Raw genomic sequence first — 20,842 nt, forward strand, 5'->3', positions numbered from 1 at the left:
TTTTGAGTCTTGGAGACTCATTATTTTCTTCTTATTTAAAGTCACAACATTCCTCCTATTAAATATCAGAAACTATATGCAATATATGTAACAAAATTAACCTTATTTATTAAAAACCCTTATTTGCATGACTGGGTGATATGAGAATATACGGTAATATCAATGTTAAAACACAGACTATCATAATTATGACTAGAAGCAGCTGATCTGATGCGAATATTTTGTAATCTTTAAATCTATAATTGTTACCTGTTAAAAATGCTTACTTTTTTTTTTTTAGATATTTAGCTTTTTCAGTGTTAACAATTTTTGTATTTATTTTATTTTGTTTTTAAACTAAAAAAAAAAACATTTTGTAGATCTTTTACAAAGTATCATCTGTTTTAGTTTTTAAATGTAACACAACTACTTTGCTGGCAGCTTGGAAGCAAACCTAATCGTTTATCATAGAAATGTCTTTGTGTATCATGATATGATGTTTTTGTGATATTACCCACCTGTACTTATGTGCACCCATAAAAACAAATGTCATACTTTCAACTGCTCTTAATTGGACTTAATGATAACATGCTTGCTCTGCAATCAAACCAGTATTTCTGGGTGTTTAAGGTGTATTATGAAACCAATTATAAAGCCCTGTTCTGCATACATGAGCACACAGAATATGAATGTCAGAGAAAATATGCCCTTCCCACCCACTTCCAGTCATGGATGACTGTGGCATCATCCGGATTCAAACTCACAATCTCATGATGATCAGGCAAATTATTTGTTGCACCACTAAATGGTTATGCACTCACTAGAATATTGCATACATTTCTTTCTTCTTCTTCTTCTTATTATTATTATTATTATGTAACCCCTTTTATGTATTTTTGTTTCAGATTAATGTGGACAGGAAATATTTAGTAGAATTCAGACTCACTGGCAAGGGTGTTACTGAAAAGCCCAAAGGTGTGTTGAGTATCGACAAAAATACTGGTGAGGTTCTTGTGCATAAAAAAGTTGACTACGAGCGCGATAAATTTCTCACGGTATGTATGAACTTATGACCTTAAAGTTTCAAGCAACAATTAAAATCAAAATAATTACAGTTATATACATAAATCAGTTGTGTAAATGATAAACTTATACACTTTACAATTTAAAGTATCTTACATAATTTATTATTTTCATTTGAATTAATTCATTAATAAGAACACAAAAGTAATTTAACAGCAATTGCAAGAGTCTGATTTTCTTAGATTTTCACTCATTTGTTTTTAACCATTCATTAAACTGCACAGATGTTAGATTAGATTAGATTAGATTAGATTAGATTAGATTAGATTAGATTAGATTAGATTAGATTAGATTAGATAAAACTTTATTGATCCCTTTGGGAGGGTTCCCTCAGGGAAATTAAGAATGTTAATCCAAAATAAAATCTCTGTTCCTATTGCAGCTCAAGTTTGAAGCAATAGATGTCGCTTCGGAAAAAGTGGACACAAGGCTCGCTGTTGAGATCAAGGTCCAGGATATTAATGATCATGCCCCTGTTTTTGAACCTCTTAACAGTGAAACCACACTTGACGAGTCTTATCCTCAAGGTAGCAGAACACTACACACATTATGTTCAAATAACGTATATCGTTTTAGCCACAAAGTTACAATACAATGAACTGGGCCACTTTTTGCTAAATCTTCTCTGAAACATTTTTAAAGTAATCCAATAAATATATTAAAACAATAACTCAAATAAAATTACATTAAAATACAAATAATTGTTAAAAATGTTTCAGCAAGTATACTAACAACAGTTATGACATGTATAATTACTTCGATTGTATCTTTATTTATTCATCTTTTTACTTGATTTACTTACAAAATTACTTACTCAGTCATTAAAATTAGTTCACCCAAGGATTCTCGACTCAACAAAACCACAGAAAATGTTAATTGTGCTGTGGCTCCTTCTCATTGTATTGCAACTGCACTTGTTTTTATGGAAAGGTTGCTTTAATTTTCATTATTGAAACTCATTTCTATCAGGGATAATTTTTTACTGAGTCACTCATTTTTTTGACAACTCCTTAATAAACCCCCTCTAATCATGAAGCTGGTGATGTTAAAAGCTTGTTCACAGGGCCACAGCAGTATAATATGTTTGACTGTCCTCTCTAGAGTAAAGACAGGGTCAAACTTTTTGGGCATATTTAAGGTATCAAATGCCTGATCTAAGACCAAGTTTAGCATGTTTTTTTTTCTATCAGAAAATTTCCTTTGCAGATAGGGTTCATCTGAGCATCACTAAAACATTTCCATTGCTTTGTGGCTGGGTCTTTCAGTGTTGGCTCATAAATTGGCTCAGAAATTCCATATTTGGGCCCCAGGGGGTCCCTGGTGGGCCCCTGGGTGGTGGATGTTTGGATTTTTGTTTGTCTTGGGTGAACACCACCATTTCTTGATGGATCTTCACCAAATTTAACATGGAAGTCTGGAGGCAACCCAGAATTTTGCAAAAACCTGGGCAACGCCTGGGTAACCTGCTAGTGTGTAATGAAATTGTTTTGGGATGTTACAATGCATTTACTTTATCAGACAGCTTGCATTGCACTCAGCACATGAGCATGGTCATATATGTACCCAATCGGTAACTATATCAGTGCAATTTCAAAAAGACAATTGTTTGATTATCATATATTAAAACTTGAAAAACCTCAATCCTGACTGAATTGTTTTTCCCCCAAACCTGGAATGAGCAGGTTTTCACGGGTAGGTTTCTCAGTATACTCTGCATGGCTGTTGTCAGTAATCTTGACTTGTTCCAGGGAAGAAACAAGCATGGAAAGATTTTGATGAATTCACAAAATGCACAAAAAGGGAAATATGAACTTTAGCCAATGTAACATGTGTATGCCTACATAGTGCACAAAGCATTTATTGGTAAATACTTTCTATTTATAAAAGATTATTATTCATTATTTAGAAATAATCACAAGCTTAATCATGATTATGGCTTCCTGAAAGTGACTGAAATTGAGCTTACGAAACAAGGTTGGATTTCATACCTACAAAGACAATGTTCAAAAGTTAACCCTATATCCCTCATTCTAATAACCATGTTTTTCTGTGGGTGGCACGGTGGTGTAGTGGTTAGCACTGTTGCCTCACAGCAAGAAGGTCCTGGGTTTGAGCCCAGCAGCCGGCAAGGGCCTTTCTGTGTGGAGTTTGCATGTTCTCCCTGTATGGGTTTCCTCTGGGTGCTCTGGTTTCCCCCACAGTCCAGAGACATGCAGGTTAGGCTAATTGGTGGCTCTAAATTGACCGTGAGTATGAATGGTTGTTTGTGTCTCTGTGTCAGCCCTGTGATGACCTGGTGACTTGTCCAGGATGTACCCCACCTCTTGCCCATAGTAAGCTGGGATAGGCTCCAGCTTGCCTGTGACCCTGTAGAACAGGATAAGCGGCTACAGATAATGGGTGGATGTTTTTCTGTGAACATTTTCTGTGAATTGTTACAAATTTTCAATGCTGAGACTATGCTATTATGTATTAAAACAAAATATCTCAACAGGTAAATCAGTTATAACAGTCTTTGCATCAGATGGTGATGATTCATCAACCCCCAATGGAACCTTCACATTCAGACTTGTCTCCACCACCCCAGAAACAGATAATGTTGAATTTTATATAAGACAGAACAACAACATAGGAAATATTTATTTCAAAGGCTGCTTGAATTATGAGGTAAATACATTTCAGTGTTCTACTGTATATAGTGTTTTATTCTACTGTGCTATAGTCTTTTCCCCACAAACATGGTTTTGTAAATGGTTCTCTTGATAACCTGTTTGAAAACCTTTAAGTACCAACCAACAAAAGTTTGAGAAACGGGGTGTAATCAGAGTTTATACCAATCATCTGTTTGTGGGAGAAAAAAAATGCAACACTCATGAAAAAAGTCCACAAATTCACAGTCAGCTGAAGCCTCATAAAGAGCATGGGCACACTGAACCATGTATGGTGGATTACATAAGTATTCGAGCCCTTGAACTTTTCCTCATTTTGTAGTGTTACAACTTGTGAACTGAAGTGAATTGGACCTAACTTGGACTTTATCTCCTGAATCTACACAATGTAGCCCATGATATTGAAGTATTCATGGTTAATGGATAGCCAGGTCAAGGAGAAACTTGATGACTGCCCCTTACAATTACATTTAGAGACGGCCCTTGGAATAATGCCTGATTTTGCCAGCTGAGAACATATATTGTTGCTGTGGAATATTAAGTCCAAAAATATCATTTGACAACTTGTATCATTATGTTCCCATCACAGAACAGTTTTGTTTATGTAAATAAATGCCTATTGCTCAATAAACTACATACTGGCTGTTGTTACTGCTCTAAAGTAGGGGTGTCAAACTCATTTTAGGTAATGGGCCACTTTACACTTACCATTAACAATAAGGCCAATAACAATTAAAAAAAATAATAATAATAATCATCGCTCATCAACACAAATGTAAAAGTTGTGATTGCATAAGTATTTGCCCCTGTTTTTGAAAAGCTTCTAAAGTAAGTTATTTTGAAAAAGATATTTTTAGGTTGCAAATTAAATATCAGCACATTTTGATGTTTCATCAATAGAGGCTTTGCACCATCACATGACCCCCATAGCAACGGTAATTACACTGGCATGACAGGGGGCATGCTTGTAGTGCTTTATTCAGCCATATTAGTCATTATTGAACAGTATGGGAAGGTTTTGCTTTGTTTTTGGATGTACAAATCATTTTGAACAAAAAAAAAAGTTATTTGATTTTTTTTTTTTTTTTTAATTTACCAAAAGCAATTCATCATGGGGGGGGGGGGGGGGGGGGGACTAGAGAGATTTCTAAATGTAAAAGGAAAAATGGGGAGGGGGAAACATTCGATGGGACTTGGTGTCAAACGGAGAGGTCAAAAACCCTGTGGTATGCTCACTTCATTTCCAAGGGATCAAAGCCTTTACAGCATAATTTATAGCCCTGACTTTGTGCCCTGGTGGTGTAGTGGTTAGCGCTGTCGCCTCACAGCAAGAAGGTCCGGGTTCGAGCCCTGTGGCCGGCGAGGGCCTTTCTGTGCGGAGTTTGCATGTTCTCCCTGTGTCTGCGTGGGTTTCCTCCAGGTGCTCCAGTTTCCCCCACAGTCCAAAGACATGCAGGTTAGGTTAACTGGCGACTCTAAATTGACCGTAGGTGTGAATGGTTGTCTGTGTCTATGTGTCAGCCCTGTGATGACCTGGCGACTTGTCCAGGGTGTACCCCGCCTTTCGCCCGTAGTCAGCTGGGATAGGCTCCAGCTTGCCTGCGACCCTGTAGAACAGGATAAAGCGGCTAGAGATAATGAGATGAGATAAGACTTTGTGCCCCCTAGTGGAATAACAGAGACTAGTCCCATGTCCCCTGAAGGTTTCAATTCAGTGACAGCCCACAAAATTACCTGAATTCAGAATATAAGTTTGATGGGCAGGATTAGAACCTTACCAGGGCCAATTCTTCTTCTTGGCTGTGGGCCCAAGGTTTGACACTGCTGTTCCAGAGAATATTCATTAAAAGTTGAAAATTGTTTTTTTGCTTGTAACATATTAAAAATATAAAATTATGTAATAATGACTTAAATTTTATTAATTATTTCTAGAAAGCACAGAAATATACCCTCCAAATCGAAGCCAAAGATCATGGGGACAAAGTTCAGCTGTCCAGCACAAGCACAGTGGTCCTGAACATCATCGACCAAAACAATCACCTCCCTGAAATCACTGGTCACACAGTAAGTACTTAACTGTTTATATCATTAAGCAAACTTGCTAGTCAGTCTGCTCATACCAGATTGGACTGAAGTTTGAATACAATCATCCCCTAAATAAACAAATGAAAATGTAATACAATTATTTAAAGGGTACCTGTACAGCACTTAAATATGATCGATACTGATAGTACAAACCATAATTATAATAATGCACTCAAGTGCAGCTACCTGAATAGTGATAATAAGTAGTTTAAAGTGCTTAAAAGTCCATAAGCACGTCATTTTATTGTACACAGGCAACCAATATGGTGCCCAGGATGTGACGTCAAGTTGTTGATAGCCAAGTAACCATACTTATTAGCCTGGATTTAGTCAGACAAAAAAGTGATCTTCAAGTCAGTATGGACAGTGGAGAAACCGGATACTTGTATGAACCTCGGAAAAAGGACTATCCGCATCTGGGAAATTATTTGTATGTATATCCATACAAGAGTTTTCACTTGTTCATATTTGTACCCGTACCCTGTGTACAGACTGTTTTTCTTTTAAAATAAAATGTACAGGGCGGCACGGTGGTGTAGTGGTTAGCACTGTCGCCTCACAGCAAGAAGGTCCTGGGTTCGAGCCCCGGGGCTGGCGAGGGCCTTTCTGTGTGGAGTTTGCATGTTCTCCCCGTGTCTGCGTGGGTTTCCTCCGGGTGCTCCGGTTTCCCCCACAGTCCAAAGACATGCAGGTTAGGTTAACTGGTGACTCTAAATTGACCGTAGGTGTGAATGTGAGTGTGAATGGTTGTCTGTGTCTATGTGTCAGCCCTGTGATGACCTGGCGACTTGTCCAGGGTGTACCCCGCCTTTCGCCCGTAGTCAGCTGGGATAGGCTCCAGCTTGCCTGCGACCCTGTAGAAGGATAAAGCGGCTAGAGATAATGAGATGAGATGAGAATAAAATGTACCTGGGCACGAACATCTTACTCGCTCCGTGGTTCAGATGTCGCACTCTGAGTACAAATTATGCGAGAGAATCTCAAGATTTCTGTTTTTTCCATCTTAATTATTGTTTGTGTCACAATAAAAAAGCAAGTTGCACCTTTAAAGTGGTAGGCATGTTGTATAAATCAAATGGTGCTAATGCCCCCAAAATCCATTTTAATTCCAGCTTGTAATGCAGCAAAACATGACAAACACCAAGGGGTATGAATACTTTTGCAAGACACTGTACACCAACACTGTCTACAAACAAAAAGAGGGGTTTTTTTAACCCCCCCCAAAAAAAGAAAATTATGTGACATGCTTTTGTTTGTTTTTATGCACTGAAAAAAGTGATCTTTTTAGACATCAAGAATCGCATTGCTATTACAATGACACCATGAACTGACCTAGTGGTTAGCATGTCTGCCTCTCAACCGGGAGACTGCAAGTTCTACTCGCAGTCGGTTCATACCAAAGACCATCATAAAAAAATGGTACCTACTGCCATCTGGCAAGACATGCTGCAATACAGATGCGAGTAGGGAGTCAAACTCTTGTGGTGATCAGAAGACCAGTCCCCCACTATAAACCTAGCTATATCACAGGTGAGAGGCCGAGGGCTATAGAAACAGAGATCAGTGCCGCACCCATGCGCCTCAAGAGCTGGTTTGTACTGAGACAGGAGACTGCCTGATAAGATCAGTTCCTGGTGTGGGAGGGATTATGAAAATGACATTGGTTAACTAGTATCTGTGTCAGTACTGCATATGCATTATCTAACTGAGTGAGATTAAAACTTCCTAAAAATGAAGTCTGTTGATTTGCATATTTTGTTGCCAGTAAAAATCACATGGTTACAGAAAATTTCTGATTAGATTTTTAGAATTAGACGCCTTTGTCACATATCCATTACAGCACAGTGAATTTATTTTTCTGCATTCAACCCATCTGATGCAGTGAAAACGCCCCCGCGCACACGCACACACAGAGAGAGAGAGAGATAGAGAGAGATGCCTGGGGATTTTTTTTTTAATTAGAAGCCTTTATTTGATGACTGTGTTACTTTTTTTTAGCAATATCATAACTTTTAAAATGGATAAATTGTTGTTATAAAGTTTTAGTTTTAATTTAAGTCTGCAAGTGGCATATCAGAGCACTTGTCGTCATTGGCAAACAGCATTTATTTTTGGGTTTTGTTTTACTTTAAGCAGTGAATCATCAGATGACTGTAAGGAAATTGGTGGTGCTTTGCAAGTGCAAAGTCAGAAAGGCAGATCAAATGGTTCGGCAGCTATCTGGTGCCGATGTGTAAAGTGTGCCAAGCAGAAAACTGACAGTGAATGTGTTTGTTGTAAAGAGCACAAACTTTTATATGATATAATACAGGCAGGGCGGCACGGTGGTGTAGTGGTTAGCGCTGTCGCCTCACCGCAAGAAGGTCTGGGTTCGAGCCCCGTGGCCGGCGAGGGCCTTTCTGTGCGGAGTTTGCGTGTTCTCCCCGTGTCCGCATGGGTTTCCTCCGGGTGCTCCGGTTTCCCCCACAGTCCAAAGACATCCAGGTTAGGTTAACTGGTGACTCTAAATTGACCGTAGGTGTGAGTGTGAATGGTTGTGTGTCTCTATGTGTCAGCCCTGTGATGACCTGGCGACTTGTCCAGGGTGTACCCCGTCTCTCGCCCGTAGTCAGCTGGGATAGGTTCCAGCTTGCCTGCGATCCTGTAGAACAGGATAAAACGGCTAGAGATAATGAGATGAGATAATACAGGCACAGTCACTGCACTGTTTCATGGATGAACGGTTTTGAAACAGATATTGAACGCAAGCCTGCACTGGAAATGGCCTGTATATAGGCCATGACAACCAGGCATGTGAGAGGGCAAGCACCAGATGGAGAACTCACAGATCTGTAAGCAGCCTAGTATATATAGAAACTCAGTGTAGTGTGTGTGTTAATGTGCATGTGTGTGTCCATACTAGATATAAAGCCCATTTATTTATGATGTGTGTGAAAGCAGGTATAGGCATGCAATATGTCACAATAGTTTATATGGTCATAATATAGGCTAATGACAGCTCGAAGCTGAGTGTGACTTTACAGTGGAGCTCCCCGTGCGTGGAGTGAGGCTCCATACTTCAGAGAATATTAGTGGAGCTCCCTGTACGTGAAGCAAATGGAGCAAAGCTCCATACTTAAGAGAATATATTAAAGCATCAACCTGATTTTGGATGGCTTTTACGACCATACGTTACCCAATCGCAAGTGCAAGGCAATGTGTTTCATAAACACTTGACCATCGGACAATGAAATTTGTATCTTCATTTTCATAAGATAGATGGGTTTTTATCCAGCATTTATTTTTAATTTGCTTTAAAAAAATGTGGGGCTATTTAATAACACATTTTACACTCCTTGGGAGCTCTGCTTTTAGGAAGTGCCTTCATTTAACTTGACACTGAAAATTTGACAGTGAAGCAACACTATTTTTTTTTTTAAGCGAGGCAACGTTTTTGACTGAAGCTTAGATCTAAATTTAACAGTCTCTCTAATTTATATTACAAGTGAATTAATATATTAAATGTTATACCGTTCTTGCATTTCTTCTAGCTAATTGGCTTACATGGCCTGAATCCCCTTTCTGTGGATGCTGTGGAAATATTGTTGACACAACACAGGTTTTGAGTCTAATGTGACCTGTGTAGCCCAAGAGCTCAGCCTGTAGATTCCTTTCAGAGCAATCGGCCTCAAAATGGTCCTCACAATCAACAAAATTTTGACCAAAGGAGAGTGTTTCCAAAGTGTGACCTATTCCCAAATTGTGTAGCCACTGTTGAGCAAGTTATATACATTGCTCAGTTGTCGGCAATGGAACACAGAAAAAATGCTTTCTCTTATTACCCTGTTTATTGTTTTTGTGACCATACACATTGTACTCCACCATTTTTCAACAATGTTTTGTACATTTTGTTACATCGTAGTGTCAGGAGCAGTGAGCCAATCAAGATACATGAATGATTCTATCAGTGATAGAAATACTATCAGTGAGTCTATCAAAAAATACTATCATTGATTCTTTGTCATGCTGATGTTTGACACTGGCCACAAAATGGCAATATGGCAGCGCTCTGAAGTGGAACTTAAGTGAACGAGAATACAAAATAATTTTAAAGCACTGCTTTATGCAACACAGTGTGACAATACAGGGTCATCAGAATGTATTTGTGCAAAATGTGTATCATTTCTAGCCTATGATTATTTTTGGTGCAGGTACCCTTTAAGCTAACAAACTAAAAGCTTGATTTTGATATTTCAGACTTTTATATAATAATCTTTTTTTCAGGGTAATGGAACAATAAAAGAACGAAATAGTGGAGTGGAAGTTCTGCGCTTGACTGTCAGTGACAAAGACAGTCCAGGTTCACCAGCCTGGAAAGCTAAATTCACCCTTCATGGAGATAAGGAAAACTATTTTAAAATCCAAACCGACCCCAACACTAATGAAGGAATCCTGACTGTTGTCAAGGTACTTAGTTTTTTTTTTTTGACAAAGAAAACTGCAAGCTAGAAACCAGTCATCTTCTCATCTATGTTGTCTATGGTATGTTCATAGACAGCATACACAGTGAAACTCATTGCATGTATGTGGGGAGGCCTGGGAAATCACTTCACATGATCAAATTGTACAATTTCTAATATATGTAGTTCTAAATTTTACATATTTTATAATATTACAACCTGTAACTGAATTAAAAAAGGGATTATTATTTAAATCTACTTTAATTAATAACTTTCAATTCATAAAACAGCCCATAATACTGAACTGGGTTCTGGCTAGAGGAAGCTGTCCACTATATGTCAGTGACCAGGCAGGCAGGTGTGGCTGTGGTGGCTCAATGATTAAAGCTCTGGGTTATTGATCAGGAAGCTGGGGTTTCAAGCCCAGAAACCCCTATTGTTGGGTTTGGGGCCTTAACTCTCTGTTGGGCCTTAACTCCTCTCTACTCCAGGGTGGTGTATCATGGCCAGGGCCGCTGACAGCTTTGGCTGGGCCCGGGACAAAATGCTCTGAATGGGCCCCCCCGCCAAACGCCATTAAATGTATTCCGTTACGCCCCAAGCCTGCATGCGACAACCCCCGCAATGCCTTCCTAAACTCGTGGATAGTCTACTATAATCACGCGATTGGGGTGCTCTTGAAGGAGCAGCGATGGATTTCGGGCAGGGCTGGGGGTGAACATAGTATACTGTGCGTGCGTACTGTCCAGTGTGAAAAGCAGAGAAGAACACACCGCTCGAGAAACGGCGGGATATGATTGCGGGCTAATGTGAATATTCTTAGCTTCAATCAGATATATGAAACACAATGTTATTAAGCCGTTATGGTTATGAAATGATTCAATGCCCTGTGCGTTTGATATGGTGTTCAGTGTGACTTGCTCTCCCCTCGTTTGTAACATGAATTGCGTGCCGCGCGTGCCTTGGTTGGGGTTACTTTACGGGGCTGGAAAAAGTTGGCCGTGTCTTACCTGGCTCAGCTGCCCCACTGCCTTTGCTAGTACCTGCTGCATCATCCGAATCTTTTTTAAAATATTTATGCAGTGAGCCCCTGAGTCTCTTGGTTTCTTCCTCTCTTTTTCTCTTTTCTTTTCTGTGCTCCTGACTTGTGCATGTTGGCAAATGGCACGCACGCTGATTGTCAAAGCGCTATGATCGAACGATGTCGTTTTTTTCCCCTTAATCAAAGAGTCAGACCAAACCATTTTTGCATTAGGGGTGGTAGGGGGTTCTTGACGCCTTTTTCAAAGACAATAAAGGCAAAAGATCTAGAAATCATTTATTGAATGCAAATATAGCACATTTCTCCCCCAAATCAACACATTTTGAAATAGGGCTGCACAATTATGGAAAAAATGATAATCACGATTATCTTGATCAAAATTGTAATCACGATTATTAATCACGATTATTCTTGATATTAGGGAAATCACTTAAATTTTATTTCACTATATTCAAACAAACAATATAAACAGCTTTCAGTGCAGAATGAAATTTAAAAGAGAAATTCTGATTTCCAAATGACAAATAGTCTAAATGAAATTTATCCAAGAAATTACCAAAGGATGAAGGAACTGAAAACTCAATTGCAACAATTACATAGCATTATACTGAGGCCTACAAGTTTTTAGCTAGAAAGACCAGCCTATCAACATGCTCTGGCTTTAAACATGAGCGAAGGCAGGTCACAACATTGCCTCCAGTGCTAAATACGCTCAATCTGTTACCTCCTCTCACGCTATCACCCCTTGAAGAAGATACCGCTGCACTGAAGCTCTGCGCACTTGGCTTGCTTGCTTATTTAGGCGGAGTAATGAAACCTTACATGCGTCGGTTCGCCCCCTAATGGTTTGGCAGAGTACTGGTCAAAAAGTGCTTGATCAGATATGCAGCAGAGCTCGCATTTTAAATGGAAATAAATCGTGATTTTCATTTAATTTAATCGTGGCAGCCAAAATCGCGATTTTCGATTAAATTCGATTAATTGTGCAGCCCTATTTTGAAATGCAATAAAATAATCGCAACTTCATGAGAGCCCAGTTCTGGGCCCTCCCCATTCCTGGGCCTGGGACAACATACCCGTTTGTCCCCCCCTGTCGGCGGGCCTGATCATGGCTGACCCAGCTCTTTGTCCTCCAGCATCCAAACATACTGGGATATAGCCTGGGAAATCCCATGCTGCTTTGCACAATTGTTCCGATCTGAAAAGACAGCATGGAAACTATGGTCTAAAGGCTCGCCTGAGTTAGGGAGCCAATCAGAGAGTGGGGAGGGGTGGAAAGACGGTGACGCGTACTACTTGACAAACGGAAGCTTGTAGTTTATTTGGGACTGTTTACGGATCACATTTAACATGGCGGCGAGCGATACGAACCAAACTTTCGATCAAGCTTTAGACACTGTTCTGAATAGTTTAGAGCGAAAGTTTGTTTTAAAAAAAAGAACAGCGTTTGGTGTTACAGTCTTTCGCCTCTTTGTCGCTCTAACTACGTCACCGGGTACAACTGCCATGATTGGCCATGGGCTACGTATACGCCAAATGATAGACATTCGCAACGTCCAATAAACGGCCGTTGACAATCGTAAACCACACCTCCCCTACGAGAAATTCAATAGGCGGATTCCAGACCATATTTCACTTGTGATATGGTCTGGTGTTAACCAGACTAACTGGGATATGATATATAAAGGCCATTTCTTCTTCATTCAATCAAGAGTAACTGAAGGAGCTGGAAAAATCCTCACTAGGATAACCATAATGCTAGTGCTCCAAAAAGCTGTGCTTTATGGGTGGTGATCCATATGAAATTACTTTTAGTGTTTGCCAAAAGACATACTCAGATGAATATTCAGTAGACAAGTGAAGAAATATAACTTTTTGGCTTTGGCCTGAGAACATCCACATTTAAATGTGGTGGTAGCATAATGCTTAGTGTTACCAATGGTCTCTAGTCTCTCTGACACTCTCATACAGGGGACATCATTCTCTAGGCTGAGTCATTTTATGCCAAATGCTTTCCATTTTTGCAATTTCTTGATTTAATGGTCCATGGGATATTCTATCTATTTATTTATTTATTTGTTTGTTTATTGAGAACATAACCTTGGGTGGTATGGTGGTGTAGTGGTTAGCACTATTACCTCACAGCAAGAAGGTCCTTGGTTCGAGCCCAGTGGCCAGTTTGGGTCTTTCTGTGTGGAGTTTGCATGTTCTCCCTGTGTGGGTTTCCTCCGGGTTCTCTGGTTTTTCCCACAGTCCAAAGATATGGAGGTTAGGTTAATTGGTGGCTCTAAACTGACTGTAGCTGTGAATGTTTGTGTTTCTGTGTCAGCCCTGCGATAACCTGGTGACTTGTCCAGGGTGTACCCTGCCTCTCGCCCATAGTAATCTGGCATAGGCTCCAACTTGCCTGCGACCCTGTAGAAAAGGATAAGCGGCTACAGATAATGGATGGGTGAATGGAATATAACCCTGATTAATAATTTTACAGAACTTCGGCCAAGGCTTCTTTTGATATTTGATTTTGATAGTCTTTCGCTAGGGCGGCACGGTGGTGTAGTGGTTAGCGCTGTCACCTCACAGCAAGAAGGTCCTGGGTTCGAGCCCCGGGGCTGGCGAGGGCCTTTCTGTGTGGAGTTTGCATGTTCTCCCCGTGTCCGCGTGGGTTTCCTCCGGGTGCTCCGGTTTCCCCCACAGTCCAAAGACATGCAGGTTAGGTTAACTGGTGACTCTAAATTGACCGTAGGTGTGAATGTGAGTGTGAATGGTTGTCTGTGTCTATGTGTTGGCCCTGTGATGACCTGGCGACTTGTCCAGGGTGTACCCTGCCTTTCGCCCGTAGTCAGCTGGGATAGGCTCCAGCTTGCCTGCGACCCTGTTGAAGGATAAAGCGGCTAGAGATAATGAGATGAGATGAGTCTTTTGATAGCCTTAATTGTGCTGTAAGTTTAGGTTTTTTGTTTTGTTTTTCTAACAAACTCTGCACACTGGTCAACTACACTGAATAATTTATGTGTCTTATAATAGCAACTTATGGGGTTTCCCAGCAATGGGGTGAATATTTCCATGACTTTTAGTTGTAATTAATTTAGTAAACTGTACTGAATGTCCCCATTCACATATTGCGGGTTATTTTGTGTACATTCAAGATTCATGACATGTTCCCAATTAAGTCCATTTCAGCTCCAGGTCATTAAACTGCAGACTGTATAAAGTTTCAAGGGCAGTAAATATTTATGTAAACCACTATAATTTATAGTGTTTTAAAATCTGGTTACCAGGATTATAAGGTTACAAGGAAATTTTCTTTAAGTAGAAATGTCAAACCATAGTATTGGTAGAAAAACAATTACAGTCAACATCATATGTTTTTATCTTTTGTAAGTTTTCCAGAACTTGCCAACGAATGCCACAGTGACATCCAATGAGTTTTCCCAGACCACCACAAATCTATGCAATTTAATTTGACAGCTATAGCTGCAGAAATGGATACTGCTGAAGTTCATTTTCTAGAAATTTTTTTTTCTGTACATTTCAAAACATTATGCACAATTAGAGCTGTCTTATTTAATTTGTCCATACCTGTTAATTTTAATTTTTTGCTTTTCTAAATAGGCAATGGATTATGAGAAGCAAACTTCAAAAAATGTGTCAATCAGTGTGGAAAATGAAGTGCCCTACTTCTTCTGTAAGGTGAAAAAACGTCCTCCGCAAAGTTTATGGGACATAGAGACTTCTGCTGAAGGGTCCAGCACAGGTGCACCTAAGCGTTACCCAGTCACAATTTTTGTTGAGGACATCAACGAACCACCAAAATTTGTACCACCTATTCAAGTAACAATGATCAGGGAGAATACAAAAGTAGGAACCTCCTTTTACACCCTTACAGCCATCGACCCAGATGTGTCATCTGGAGGTTTATTTCAGTAAGTGGAGCAACATTTATCATAACTGTGTGCTTGACTCTTAAAACCATAAAATAATTCTGGCTGTAGAAATTGAGAAATGTGTACAATTTGTGAGTGTGACAAAAATATTTTTGCTAAAATGTGACATACACACAGGATTTTAATTAGAAGAACTTTATTCATCACAAGTACACTTGTGAAACTCCTCTCTGCATTTATCCCATTTGAAGCAGTGAACACACACATAAGCAGTGAGCACACACACACACATACCCAGAGCAGTGGGCAGCCATGCTAACAGTGCCCGGGAAGCAGTTGGGGGGTAGGTGCCTTGCTCAAGAGCACCTCAGCCTAAGGCTGCCCCATGTTAACCTAACTGCATTTCTTTGAACTGTGGAGGAAACCAGAGCACCCAGAGGAAACCCACGTAGACACAGGGAGAACATATAAACACCACACAGAAAGGCCCCCATTGGCCGTTGGGCTCAAATCCAGAACCTTCTTGCTGTGAGGCGATAGTGCTAACCATTATACCACTATGCCACCCATTTTTTCTGACAAATCCTAAATTGGCTCAGCTTTTGTCTGTAGTCAAGTGAGAAATATTGGCTTATTTGTAGTTTGTTTTTTTTTAAACACATCAAGTGGTTGCCAGGCCAGATTCTGGACCCAGGTTTGTCCATACCTGATCTAAAACAACAATTAAAAATGCATAGTACACTAGGATCCAAATGTTCAAAGGAATTAATTACCAAGAACTGCAACTGGATATTTATACCATCTCAATATCTGTATTTCTTCTAGCTTTGAGAAAGGAGAAGATAAAGATAACTGGGTGACTGTAGATTCAAAAACTGGCAACGTTTCTGTGGCCAAGGTTATGGACAGAGAATCACCATTTGTGAACAACAGTGGCTACAGTGTCATCATGCATGCTGTGGAAAATGGTAAGAAACAGTAAGAGTGATTCTTTGACTTTTGATATACTGCAAGTACTAACAAGTTGGACCTCAATAGTTTTGAGCTGTTGACCAGAAGGCTGTGAATTCAAACACCAGCACATTCAAGCTTCTACTGTTGTGCCTCTGAGCAATGCCATTATTCTTCATCTTCATTATTCTCCCAAGCTCAACTGGAAGTCATTTTAGATAACAGCATCCACCAATTGTCAGTGTAATTCTTATGTTGGTTTTCTCAGATATTTTTTTATCAACAATCTACAACCCCAATTCCAAAAAAAGTTGGGAAGATGTGTAAAATGTAAATAAAAACATAATGCAATGATCTGAAAACCCTTTCTGACCTATATTCAAATGAATATAAAGCAAAAACAAGGTATTCCATGTTCAAACTGAAACTTTTTGTAAATATACTCTCAATCTGAATTTGATGCCTGAAACATGCTCCAAAAAACTTGGGACAAAAGCAACAAAAGACACGGAAAGTTGTGGAATACTCAAAAAGCACCTGTTTGCAGCATTCTTGTGGTAAACATGTTAACTGGTAATTGGAAAGGCTCAGACTTTCACAAGCAAGGATGATGCAAGATCCACCACTTTGCAAGAAACTGTGTGAACAAATAGTCCAACAATTTAAGAACGTTTCTCAATGTACAACTGCAAAGAATTTAGGGGTTTCACCATCAACAATCCATAATATCATCAAAAGATTGAGAGAATCCAGAGAAATCTCTGCATGTAACGGACAAGGCTAAAAACAAACACTGAATGCCCATGACCTTCAATCCCTCAGGCAGCAATGCATAAAAACTGACCTGACTGTATGAAGGATATGATTACATGGGCTCAGGAACCCCTCAGAAAACCATCATCGGTAAACACAGTTCATAGCTGTGCCTACCATGCAAAGCGAATGCCAAATATCAACAACATCCAGAAATTCAGTCAAATATGATGAGAGAGCTCTTAAAAGAAGGGGGGGAAAACAGAAGAAAAAAAGCATCCCAGAAGAAGGGGGGGGGATGCTATTCACATGTATTTATAATCAAATATAAGACCAGCAATCGATTCAACGTGCTAAAAGTAAATCCTGGTGCAGGTTGAAAATATGTTTTTTAGTTTTTATTTTAAATGTTTTAATTGTCATCATCAAACTTTTCATGAAGTTCATGGGTTTGAATGGTCTTTGTTGGCCATGTAGGCTTGTTCCAATTTATTTTCCAAGACTCCTCTTAGGCTTTTTACAGGATTCTAACCAGATGCCCACAGGGTAAGAGCAGATCTTGAATAAAATGCTCTTTCTGACCCCTCGATTTGAATGGACTACACTCCATAGACAACATAATCACGAATTTGTTCTTCTCCCCCCATTTTACTGACAGCTCAACCTCGACTAACAGGTACAGGGACGCTGGTCATCCATCTTTTAGATGAGAATGATAATGTACCACTGTTGGAGGTGAACAAAACAAATATGTGTTTGTCAGACAAGGAAACCAAGACTAACATCACTGCTGTAGATCTGGATCTTCAACCATACAGTGCACCATTCCACTATGAGCTCCTGGGAGATGTCAAGGGAAAATGGAGAATCGAACCAAACTCTGGTAAACATTTGACACCATCACTGCTTTTCACCTAAAATTGGGATAACAATATACATGTAGCATGATTTCAAGGCTGCAAATTTGGAAGCATTCTAAGACCCAAATGATCGGAAATTTCGATTTTGTGGACTTGAATATGATTTTTCATTAGTTAGCCAGATAGACTGGCAACCTGCCCAGGATGTACCCCACCATTCACCCAAAGTCAGCTGTGATTGACTCCAGCTTCCCCTATGGCCCTGATGGATAAGAAATACAGATAACGGATGATTAGATGGATGAATTTTTAATTATCTTTGGCTAATAAGAGATGTGAGGATTCTAATTTACCAAGATTACCTTAACAGCTTGGTGCTTCCCATAACCACAAGAGCAAAGAAATAGGTTGTAGCAATAACAAAAAGTTATTACGAGCGAGGCAAATTATCTAACTAGCATCTGCCTCTGACAAAAATCAAGGAAACAGAAAAAAATGGAAATAAGTGGAAAATGTGGAGGAAGGGTTGTATGTTGTAGAGGCAATTACACAGTGCTTACTGCCTACAGTTTCAAACATGCTTGAAAATATCAGCACATTTGCGATATCCTATAAGCTGAGAAAGCTATATTTATATGACACAATTTGGATGCACAATAAATTTGACCCCATTTTTGTCCCAGATCCCCAAAATTAGTCTGCAACAAGAAAAAAAAGGCTGAAAGTGTGCAATCAGCTTAAAAGAAAATGTTAAAATATCTTAAACATCTCACTCAGAAATGATAGGAGCAGAAGCCATAGCTTAAAGGGGAAGTCATGGCTTAATGGTTAGAAAAGTAGCTTTGGGACCAAAAGATCACTGGTTTGATTCCCTGAACCAACAGTAATAGCTGAACTGCCCTTTGGCAAGGCACCTGCTCCCCAAGCTGTGTTGGGTGTGTTATACATCACTCTAGATAAGAGTGTCTGCTAAAAGCATGCAATGTAAAATGAATAGAAACTCCAATCAAAATACTGCAATTTACATAAACTGGCAATTATGAAGCTACAGTAATCAAGTGTGTAAAAACAGATAAGCATGCATTAAATTTTTATACACACATCTCGTCTCGTCTCGTCTTCTTCCGCTTTATCCGGGACCGGGTCGCGGAGGCAGCAGTCTAAGCAGGGAAGCCCAAACTTCCCTTTCCCCAGACACCTCGGCCAGCTCCTCGGGAAGAACACCGAGGCGTTCCCAGGCCAGCCGAGAGACATAGTCCCTCCATATATATAGACTCATACCGGGCGACATGAGGGTGTAGTGGTTAGCACTGTCGCCTCACAGCAAGAAGGTCTGGGTTCGAGCCCCGTGGCCGGCGAGGGCCTTTCTGTGCGGAGTTTGCATGTTCTCCCCGTGTCCGCGTGGGTTTCCTCCGGGTGCTCCGGTTTCCCCCACAGTCCAAAGACATGCAGGTTAGGTTAACTGGTGACTCTAAATTGACCGTAGGTGTGAGTGTGAATGGTTGTCTGTGTCTATGTGTCAGCCCTGTGATGACCTGGCGACTTGTCCAGGGTGTACCCCGCCTTTCGCCCGTAGTCAGCTGGGATAGGCTCCAGCTTGCCTGCGACCCTGTAGAAGGATAAAGCGGCTAGAGATAATGAGATGAGATAAAATTATTAGTTCATATGTTTACAGTCTTTATTTTTCTGTAAAGCTGTTTTGCAACAGTGTCTATTGTGAAAAGGGATAAAGAAATAAATGATGACATTTTTTAGGAATATGCTGCAGGCCTGAAATGAAGGAATGGATGTATATTAACAAATGAAATGAAGTCAACCAGAGAAAAAATGAAATACCTTGTGTTTATACCATATCCAGTGAGATACAAGTCAAATTAAATTTAGAAATCACTGCTTTCTTGTTTTATTTTCATTTTCCACACCGTCTCAACTTTTTCTGATTGTGGCTGTACTTTACAAAACTACAGAGCTCTATGACCAAAAGCACTCCAATCTTTCAGTTTTCTTTTTTTTTTAATATTTATTAAACATAATTTAATAGACAAATACTAGCTATTTATTTATGCACAGTTTAAGTCAAATTCTAAGACATAATGGAAGAAAAACAAGTTGTATCATATTAAACAATTAATTACTGTTCTTGTACAAAAATCAAAATGATGAATTAATGTGACATAAAGAAAATATATTCTCTGATCTCTCTGCAGGCACAACTGTGAACCTAATCCGAGAGAAGAACGTCTATTCAGGCCATTATGAGTTTCAGGTCAAAATATCCGACAGCCAGGGCTTTGGTTTAGTCCAAAACCTGTCCGTCACTGTGTGTAACTGCAGCATCACACCCAGCTGCGATGTTCGCAGATACATGACTGCAGGGCTGAGCCTTACTGCCATTGGGATCATAATCTTTGCTTTGTTGTTACTGCTAGGTAAATCTGAAATTCAGGAATATTCACATTATGCATAGGTGTAGCTTTTACTGAAGAATTACAGAAATAAACACTTTGTGTTTTTCTTTTGAATTAAGTAAGTGACACAAGGATTTTAAATAACTATGTGAAATAGGGCATCAAAATGAACATGCAGTTTCAGTTGAAAAATAAAATATTTCTCTTTATTAAACAATGAACTCTATGGAGCCCTAGAAGGGATATGGAGAGAGAAAAAAAAAAACAAATATGTACTTTTGTGAGATCTCGGTAAACTTTTTCATTTATTTTAATGTATTTCCAGGTCAGTTCAGCTACATGAAAAAACTGATGGAAACCACAGTAATGGAGTGCACACACCAGTGGGAGAGGTTCACAGAATCTTGAGATTAGGCTCAAATATAAATATATTAAATCCATTTTGTAGATGTGTTTGTGTGTTTTCATGGCATTTGAGTTGAACACCAATGCTAATGCTAAGGTAGCCACTTAAGATAAGATAAGATAGCCTTTTATTATCCCATAAGAGGAAATTTACATTGTAACCGCAGTGACTTTTGCATATGAGAGATGGTCACACAGATACCATAAATACTGATAATGCAGTGCCATTTTGAATATACTACAGCTAGCGCAGGGAAAATAGTAAACTCTAATGCGTTTAACAT

General features: G+C 39.5%; 1 protein-coding gene across 1 annotated transcript; it reads left to right on the forward strand.

Moving 5' to 3' along the window:
- Nucleotides 1-567: 567 nt before the first annotated feature.
- LOC132897220 (cadherin-like protein 26) lies at nucleotides 568-20,561 on the forward strand. The gene is made up of 11 exons (XM_060938691.1): nucleotides 568-609; nucleotides 885-1,034; nucleotides 1,445-1,589; nucleotides 3,557-3,729; nucleotides 5,664-5,795; nucleotides 10,080-10,262; nucleotides 14,910-15,220; nucleotides 16,007-16,149; nucleotides 17,649-17,768; nucleotides 19,953-20,174; nucleotides 20,479-20,561. The coding sequence occupies exons 1-11, from the start codon at nucleotides 568-570 to the stop codon at nucleotides 20,559-20,561; spliced, it is 1,704 nt and encodes a 567-aa protein (XP_060794674.1).
- The last annotated feature ends 281 nt before the right edge of the window (nucleotides 20,562-20,842 follow it).

The sequence above is a fragment of the Neoarius graeffei genome, chromosome 13 (genome assembly GCF_027579695.1).
Source record: "Neoarius graeffei isolate fNeoGra1 chromosome 13, fNeoGra1.pri, whole genome shotgun sequence".
NCBI classification, from domain to species: Eukaryota; Metazoa; Chordata; class Actinopteri; order Siluriformes; family Ariidae; genus Neoarius; species Neoarius graeffei.

Coding starts and splice junctions, on each gene's coding strand:
- LOC132897220 (XM_060938691.1), top strand. CDS start 568: ATGCTTGCTCTGCAATCAAACCAGTATTTCTGGGTGTTTAAG. Junction 1,590..3,556: donor TGACGAGTCTTATCCTCAAG/GTAGCAGAACAC, acceptor ATATCTCAACAG/GTAAATCAGTTATAACAGTC. Junction 16,150..17,648: donor CATGCATGCTGTGGAAAATG/GTAAGAAACAGT, acceptor TGTGTTTGTCAG/ACAAGGAAACCAAGACTAAC.